The sequence below is a fragment of the Leptidea sinapis genome, chromosome 21, assembly GCF_905404315.1.
Source record: "Leptidea sinapis chromosome 21, ilLepSina1.1, whole genome shotgun sequence".
NCBI lineage: Eukaryota > Metazoa > Arthropoda > Insecta > Lepidoptera > Pieridae > Leptidea > Leptidea sinapis.
In genome coordinates, this window is record NC_066285.1 from 13,738,935 (window position 1) to 13,748,283 (window position 9,349).

At 36.9% G+C, this 9,349-nt stretch overlaps 1 protein-coding gene across 1 annotated transcript; it reads right to left on the reverse strand.

Moving 5' to 3' along the window:
• Positions 1 to 568: 568 nt before the first annotated feature.
• On the reverse strand, positions 569 to 8,952 carry LOC126970566 (heat shock protein beta-1). Its single transcript, XM_050816544.1, has 3 exons — positions 8,609 to 8,952; positions 2,298 to 2,478; positions 569 to 1,568 (listed from the first exon to the last, which is right to left on the reverse strand). Exons 1-3 carry the CDS (start codon positions 8,794 to 8,796, stop codon positions 1,374 to 1,376), a joined length of 564 nt encoding a protein of 187 aa, XP_050672501.1. The 5' UTR covers positions 8,797 to 8,952; the 3' UTR covers positions 569 to 1,373.
• Between the last annotated feature and the right edge of the window lie 397 nt (positions 8,953 to 9,349).

Sequence of the window (9,349 nt, forward strand, 5' to 3'; positions counted from 1 at the left end):
GAACAGATTTTGATTTAATCCCAATGAATGTAATTTTTTCAGTATACACTGTCCCTTGCTAACTGCAGAAGAATCACTGGATCATTTTCTTCTTCTCCCATCACCTTATTGTAATAAACCCTCAACAAAAAGACATTCATAAATAATATAAGATACAAAAAATAATAATTGTAATCTTAAAACTTTTTGGGAGCCGTCGTTAGTAAAATTGTAAAAATAGATAGATACTGTAGGTATACCTTTCGGTTTTGTTTTGGTGTCATGGCATGCAGGTTAACATTTTTTTTGGAATTATTTTGCTTTGCCAAAGAGTTTTAAGACATCACAAGCGCGTGAAACGATACACACTCGTTTTTAACATTTAAGTAATTTTTTTTAATGTAAGGCGAGTACTTTTGTTAGTCTCAGTACATTGTATTAAGTTACTGTTAGAGTCTGTGAATAATTAACTACTTGTGATGTAAGAAGCCAGTGTGAATATAGAAAAATTTCATAAGAAATGTAATGTGATGTAAAAGTAACAATTATTTTAAGTCGGTATGTCAGGATAGAAATGAATCAACTTCACTGCTTTTTATTTTATATTGACATCTAAACATTTGTAACAAATTTTGTACTAAAATATAAAGGTGTATCCATTAGTATGAAACTTTAAAAAGCTGTTTTATGATTTCAAAATACTTATCGTAGGTGTCTACTACTAGATAATATATTAATTGCCTAAAATTAAGTGAATGGACTTTTGTAAATTGGCGTTAAGGCATTTAACTTTTATAGTTAATTAATTTTAATAAAGTATTATTCAATAAATTATGAACATGATTTGTAAGCTCAGTGTGCGGCGTTTGAAGGCCGGAATTGTACAAAACACTTAATATAATGGCCAACCACTTATCAACACTTGCATTAATATCGGTCTGGAACTCTGGAATATCAAAACCAGCGGTTGCACTCAAATGTGCACAAAATGTAACAATCACAGTGGAAGCTTCGACTCGAGTCAATAACAGTGCCAACAAATAATAGCAACTGTAGCAGTATTGCTTATATAAATATGTACCTTTTATAATATCAAACAAATTTTAAATTTTTCAGTACATACTCGTCCAATAATCTTTGAGATTCATTAAAATTAAGATTGAAAAATAAATATCTAGATCTCCTCTCACACGTTCAATAAGCAAGAGTTAACTGTAGACACTCGGCCGCGACTCGCGCCCGTTGACAGCTCTGTTCCCAGGGCCACACTCCTTACGACACACCAGCGAAGTCTCAAGTTAACTCTTGCAAGTTATAATCGTAAGTTAGGTAGATATAATAAATAATTAACAGTAGTATGGAATAGCTGCTGCCATTTGACTGCTTCGAGATGCTCAGTGTTTCTGGATGGGGATGTGTCTGTCGGTGATGGCCAGCTGGGGCAGGGGCGCCTCCACCGTGAGGACCCCGTCCCGGGACAGGGACGACTTGATGGCCTCGGGGTTGGTTCCCTTGGGCAGCAGGAACTCCCGGTTGTACTCCCGGTACACGGACTTGGTCTCCGACTTCTCCTCGTGCTTAGCGTGAACCTGGAACAATGGAGGTGACCGTTACACCTGACCGGCGACTGGCGACACGGCTGCAGCAGCTGGTGGTTACAAGTGGCTCGGTAACCAGATCCGGGCCAGGAGTGTCAGGCCATCATCAGATGACGTGGTCCAAGATCAGGTGGTCCATCTGCTCGTATATCAAAATAATCGATATCAAGAATATTTTTGTAGAACACCTGCCTTATTGTTGAATGTTATATAATTTTCTAAACCATAATGGCGGTGTTCAAGGTAATTCTATACTTACTCGTTTACACGATGTATTGTAAATAATGTCAATAAAGCTTCTGTAACTAAACTGACTGCCAACTGCCAAGGTCGAGACTAGCGACGTATAATTAAATATGAATACAGTTTAGTGATCCTAGCAACAGTGCAACAACAAACAAAACTCTAAAGTATTGATTTAATCACGATCCACCGACATCCGCCATTCCTCTGTGATATACCAACATATAACTGTCTATATTAGGACATGATTATTAGATATCGCAACAAGCCCCACAGTTTTAGGTTCTACATAATGATCTTTCATGTTAGGAAGTACTCATAACAGCCCGTCAATAACCTTCCCATACTAATATTCAGTTGTTACTTTTTATAAATTAAATTTTCCTGAATTGTATTTCCTTTGTCATTTATCTACATAAATCTGTCACAGTGAACCACAAAGTTCCAATACGTTCGTTCCCGTAACCAAACACTCACCAGTAACTTGTTATCGACGGTTTTGACGACGATTTCCTCAGGACTGTATTGGCTGACATCGAAACGAAGCTTCAGAGACTTGCCATCGCCTTCGTCCTGGATCAGCGGCGAGTTGAGACTGTCCCAGTGACTGGGCTCTGCCAGCTGTCTGCTGTCACTGTGTGCCGTCGATGTGGTGGAGCTGTGGGCACACCAGGTATTGTGTTATCTACATAGGAGCAGGGCTCACTGGCGCCGCGCGGACGGGATAGATCCTTCCGGCCTCTAATAGAAATTATCATTTTGTTTAGATCTCACATGACATGGTATCAGCAGGTATCGACCGTATCACAACATTGCGTCCCATACGTCTGGTACGTGAAGGTATCCGCCGCCTGCGTGCCGCTTCATACATTTAATTTTATAAATTAGTTTCTTGTTACAGATGTCTCATGAAATATGAATTACCTCTTTTCTTCTATTACAAAATTACCCATGATTATAAAGTGTACTAGTTAGTAACGTGTGTTTCATGAGTTGTGACTTATTATGGTGTACCAACATAAATGTGAGTTAATTACATAATTAATAATTTACATTACGTGTTATTATTAAATACTGCATTACTGAATACCGAAACTAAATAAAAATATAATATAATGATAGGTACTACAGTCTACGACACCTGTTCTGAGGGAAATTTATAAATAAAAAAAAATATATATATAAATAAATAAATATATTATAGTCTTCATCAAGCACGTTCTAGCACAATATCAGCGGTAGTGCGGACTACTTGCTCTCTTTCAAGACAGCCAGTTCATAGAGCAACGCGTTGTTCAGAGAACAGTGGACGGCATCATACCATCAGAGCCTTAGGTCACCTACATTGACCGACCAAATAAGATCTACCGCTTGTAGTCCCGGGAATGAGTGTCCCCAACCACCTCAATTAAGCGAAGGTTGTGAGATATTATATGGTACATACCATCGTCCCCTACTGTGTACTGCGTACCTACAGTCAGCTCATCAAGTGGATCGACTTCCAAATACAAATGTATACATAAATTGTATTCACTCTAGAGATTAAAGACTTTTTAATATTATGTAAAATATGAGCTCGATTGGTCATTTATGACTCTGTTAATTGTAAAGCACCTTTACCTATTTCACCTTCCAATAGAAGATTGTGTGATGACCTTTAATGAACTGTTTGTAATAAGTATCCGATGTTATGTGATGTATTCTATTCGATGTTGCGCTTCCTGCATTTTAAGATATTGCAGCGATGTCAATAGTATTTAAATTATTATCGCCTGCTCTATGCTACGTTATCAGAATTTACCTCATTTAAAAGGCGTCCTTGGGAAAATTAACAAAAGTAGGGTAAACGTGTCATATATATATAATGTTTTACCACTTAAGTCGGTACTGTGTGTGATAAAGTAATATTGTAATAAAAATGCAAACAATATCGAATACTCGAATTAATTAATATTTCTACTTTATAAATGTTTCATTGCGAGTTCCGACTAACGTTCGGGCTGTCGTGAGAAACTCGCATGCAGAAAGGCGAAATCTATTTTGCATAGTTGCATGCAAAATACATTCAAAATATCTGAAAAGCATTGGTTTTGTTGAATTGTAGTTTGAAATCATTAATGTATTTTACTATGCAAAATTATTAAAAAAGTAAGATCCCACTATCGCTATACAAAATCGTTCTATATATATAAATATATGAAGAGCCAGGCAGAAGATTCATTCGGAGACTGTTACATGTCCATCTCGTACTGACCGTGCGACCGACATTAACATCATCCATCGATAGATATGTTAACCAAATGACTACTTAGTTTAATATCTTGTTCACATAAGAGTGGGCAAACGGGCGAGCTGCTCACCTGACGGAGGAAACAATCGGCAGCCGCCAGAGACACCCGCGTCGAGAGTGGCGTGCCAGCTATAAGATGGAGTATACTGGAGACTAAGCATTCCCTGGAGCCTGCGGCGTGTGGTACCCGACCCGCGATTGTGGATTGACAGACAGCAGTATAGTGCGTGCGGGATTTCACATTCCGACGTAAGGGCCGGTGATGACATTGTAATATTATTTAAGTAGAACTAGAGTCGCAGTAAAGTAGTTTATAATGTGTGACGAGGCGCGCCCACGTGCTAGCACACGACCTACAGCCTGATGTCAACAACGTGATCTCATCGACCGCGTCATGTTACTTACAACTCACTACCGAGTACGGGACGCGGCTGCCGACTGCTCACTACAGCTTCCCATCAAATTATTCAAACTCAAATATTTTTATTCCAAACAGGATGTGACATCACTTATTGAAAGTCAAAAACTAATACCCATTCCAAAAGTATGCCTCAGACCTGAGCAGAATGGGCGCAACATACTCAGCGGGCCTTTTATTCATAAAATATATGTTTACAAAGTAATATTGTACAATTAAATTTATTATCTAACAGCCGTCGCTCCATTCCCGATCTGTGATTTCATTAAGAAAGTCACTTATGTTATAGTAACTTTTACTACACAAACGTTTATTAACAATTCTTTTGAATATCGTAATAACGTTCAAAACAAATGTTTTGAACATTATCTGGGATCTTGTTGTAAAAGCTATACATCGCCCCACTAAAGACTTACTAACTCGACATAACCGAGTAGTAGGCATTATAAGTTTATGTCTGTTCCTGGGGTTAACATTATGGTTATGACAGTTTCTAGCAAATTCACTTATGTGCCTATGAACATACATTACATTAACAAGAATATATTGAGAAGAAACAGTCGAGGTGTTAATTTCTTTAAATTTTTCTCTTAGTGATTCTTTAGGACTTAGGTTATAAATAGCGCGAATAGCCCTCTTCTGCAGCACAAATATTGTAATAATATCGGCAGCGTTGCCCCATAGCAATATACCATAGGACAATTACTATGGAAATAACTAAAGTATACAAACTAGTCGCGCCGTATCTATGTCAGTTAATAATTGTCTAATCTTTTTAACCTCGTATGCTGCAGAACTAAGTCTCTTCATTAATTAATTAAATTCGTTTGTCGAACACGTTGACGTTTACATCTCGCGGCCATTGAACGATCCGTGTGAATGATAGATACCATGGCGTGTTCGAGCAATGAAGTGATCTGAATCCCAGAAATCGGACTCAAGAAGACAATACCTATTATATGTAGTTACAATATGACTTCTTCTGAAATACGGACTTTAGTGAAACAAATAATGAATTGTTCATACGTATATAATATATTATGGTGTATTAACAAGACACATAATATTGTACTTGTAACAGGACATGATGTTTCAACACGCTTGCAAAACCATTATAAAAAGCTTTTATTAATCTAAAAATTTCAACAAAAAAACAACCGACTTCAAAAACACTATTCCAAAACAATAGCTATAATATGCACTAAGAAGAATAAAAATAATTAAATTAATTTTATACAATCTAATTAATTAATCTAATTCTAGTTACGATTATTGTTATTTTTGGAATCGGTGTCGTTCCGCTGCGACCCGCTCTCGCCTCTCGCCTCCTCACAACTCAAGCACATCTCACCTATAACTATGTACCTATGTAGTTACAAACTTATCTTGGATGACACCGACTCCAAAAATTACAATAATCTTAACTAGAATTAGATTAAGTAATAAGATTGTTTAAAAATACGCAATTTTTTTATACTTTTTAGTGCATATTATATCTATTGTTTTGGAATAGTGTTTTTGAAGTCGGTTGTTTTTTTGTTAATTTTTTTTTCCTTTTTGATTTTTATTGAATTTGAAGTACACTAACAATTTGTCTCAATATATCTATACTAAATTTTTCAATGCAGCAATGAATGTAAGCGCTTTGCAATTTTATACAGACAGAAATTCTGCCACAGATCGCACCTTTACTGTAAGTAATTAAGGAGTTCTATTGATATCATCAATCATCATATTCGACTACGACAATTACTTGACCATAACTACGTTACGGTAGACGACTTAAATATCCAAATAGCACAAAAAAGATTCGGCCGAGTATCGTTAATTTGCTCCTAAGAATTGAAGAGTTCAGTTACTTTGTCATGGATTCCATAAACAGAACCCGACCAGATTCTCACCAAACTACCTTTGAAGTATATCCTTTCCTATAAAAAAAGAAACATCGAAATCGTTTGGCGCGATATTGAGTTATTCGTAAATTTGTCGTCCACATACTTATAGCAAATTTAAGACTTTTATGGTTTTCTCATGGATGCCATTGTTAGATTGAAGCAAATTACAATGGGGCCACACCGGAATCACCAGCTTTCAATTAAAAAATAATTATCAAAATCGGTTCACGCAGTCGAAAGCTTTGAGGTAACAAACGTAAAAAAAACATACCGACGAATTGAGAACATCCTCCTCTTTTGAAGTCGGTTAAAAATAGGAAATTAACATATAATATTTATATTAAATTGTAACTATGTTTAATTGAGCTACACTTATCGTAATATATATAACATGTTGCAGTTAGGTATATTGTCAAAGCCGTGATATTACAACTTCACTAGTGATATTATAAAACGGTAGATTGTGAATCTAGCTATTTCATTTCTTACGATTTGACGGACAGATTTTAGTGACATTGTAATGTCACGGGAAGGTAGGTACATTATAGTGATATTGTGAGGCAATGATATTTTGACAATTTCACTGGTCGTTAATTTAAGAGTCCATCTGTTTCTTGTATTTGTTGTGTGTAAACAGTGTGTTGTGCAGTGTTAATAATATATATTATATATATGGCATCATACGATACATAGCTACATACATACACCACACAAGCTTTACCTTTCCGACGACTTCGTCACCCCTCCAGTAGAAACAGATTCGAAATTGTAAGACATGCAAAAGGCAATATTATCTGTTAGTTTTAGTATAAGCTTTTACAGAGCTATGCATAATAATTGTTTAACCCCCCACTTTAACAGCATAACATGATAAAAAATAAAAAATTTAGGTACCAAATATTTATAAAAAGCTTACTTATTACAATATCAATGTAATATAGCTGGAATACATTAATAATTATATTTTGTATATACCAATATATTAATTGCTTACGTGAAAATAATAATAATATAAAGCTTAGGTATATTATTCATACAGTAGATGGAACCTAATTAAGTAAATCGGCTTAACTTGAAAAAGTGTTTTGTCCCGCTTGCTACAAACTCAAAAATAGTCATTACTCAAAATCTCTAACCACGTTACTCGCCTTTAAGGATAAAAAAACCCGAAGAAATAGTATGTCGTAAGCCTTAAATTCAAGTAGCACCAAACCTACACAGACACCACCCACGATAATAAACTGCTTGGGCGAAACAACTACCCACTAATTTACCTGCAAGTACCAACTTAAACCTTGATACATATTTTACTCATTACAGGGTGGGCGATATATTGTACGGAGACAGTTTTGCAACTAATTTTGTTACATTTTAAAAAAAGTTATTGCAGATAAATAATAATAGGATATGACTGAATGTTTGTACTCCAAAAAATGATCGATTAGAGGACGTTTGGCTGTGACCTTACGTTGTATCCATGTGACCTACCAGAGAGTTTGAGTGACGTCCAAAGTCGAGTCATAATAACTCAGATGCGCTCCATTTTGTTCCAAGTATGAATTGGGTCGTTACAATTACTGTTACTATAGCTCCTACCCATATACCTACACGTAGCTTCACATGCATCAATAAACGGTTACTAATCACCCAAAATTATCGTAACAGTGTTAAATTTCCATGTTTGTGGACTAATGTACGTAAATCGCGACGAACTGACACACAGTTCTCGTTCGCAGCTACTGGTTGCTATTTCTATTTATGACATCATGTGTGCTCGGCTTGCGTATCGCAGATCGCTGTACGCTTAAAATGGAGTTGAATAAGATGTCTGCAATTGATGCCGTCCGCGAAATGATCCGCAATAATACCTTAATATAATGACTTTCATGGACCCGTCAACGAGGTCGCCCAAGAGGCCGAATCTTACGAAACCACAATCTCATTAATGCAAGATTCCCTTTTAGGAAAACCGGGCGGCGCGCGGGCCGGCGGTAACTATTGCAATCAGAATAATAATAATGTACTTAACTTAAGAATGAACTCGCCTCTTGTTTAATACATAACCAATTTTCTGTATAAGGTTGCGTAATGCCATTCTACATAATTAAGTTAAGCGTTCAGTATGAGTTGACCGTAAATATGTTCTTGAGTTCGTGTGTTTTTATAAAAACTAATTTATAAATACCTTGTAGTACTCTTGAAGAAGTTGTTGCTTTCTCTGTTCATTAATTCGGAGCGGAACTTGCTCATTTCTTCTTCCATTTTGCGCATTTCAGCGTCGAATCTCTCCCTAATGCTCGAGAATTCAGTATCGATGACTGAAAAATCTCCCAACTTGATAGGTATGTTCCTCTTGAGACCACTGTCTGCCATATTCACGTGTATGAAGTGTAAACGTTGGAACTAAACAAACACTCACGAAGAACCTTAGCTTGTGTAAACAGTTGAACACGGTTCACAATGTCGCAACGCACTGGCTGGTAGACAAGGCAACACTGATCATTAGCTGTCGACTCGGCGCCGGTGGCTTGCGCACACTTTTAAATAGCCTCGCGTCGGAACTCGGAACAATGTTCGACTCGCTCAGTCGCTCGAAGTCACTCGGAGCAGCCCACGCTGTATTTCTCGCTCATTCGACGTGACGCCACGATGAACGATCCACGAAGTCGGAGATCGACAATCCAAAACTCTACAGTATACATACAGCATTAAACAATAGCCATACCGACCACCGAGTCGACTGGCAAAAACAGCGCTCTTTATCGATGAGTCATTGTATCTGTCTTTACTTATATGGCATTCTTCACACCTACCAGTTACCACGCAATATTGTATTCATTGAAGTATTTTAAACGATTTCCAACTGTAGGTCGAGCCTGTGACGATGAAATCTAAGCCAGCTATGGTGGAGAGATACCAAAGTCGC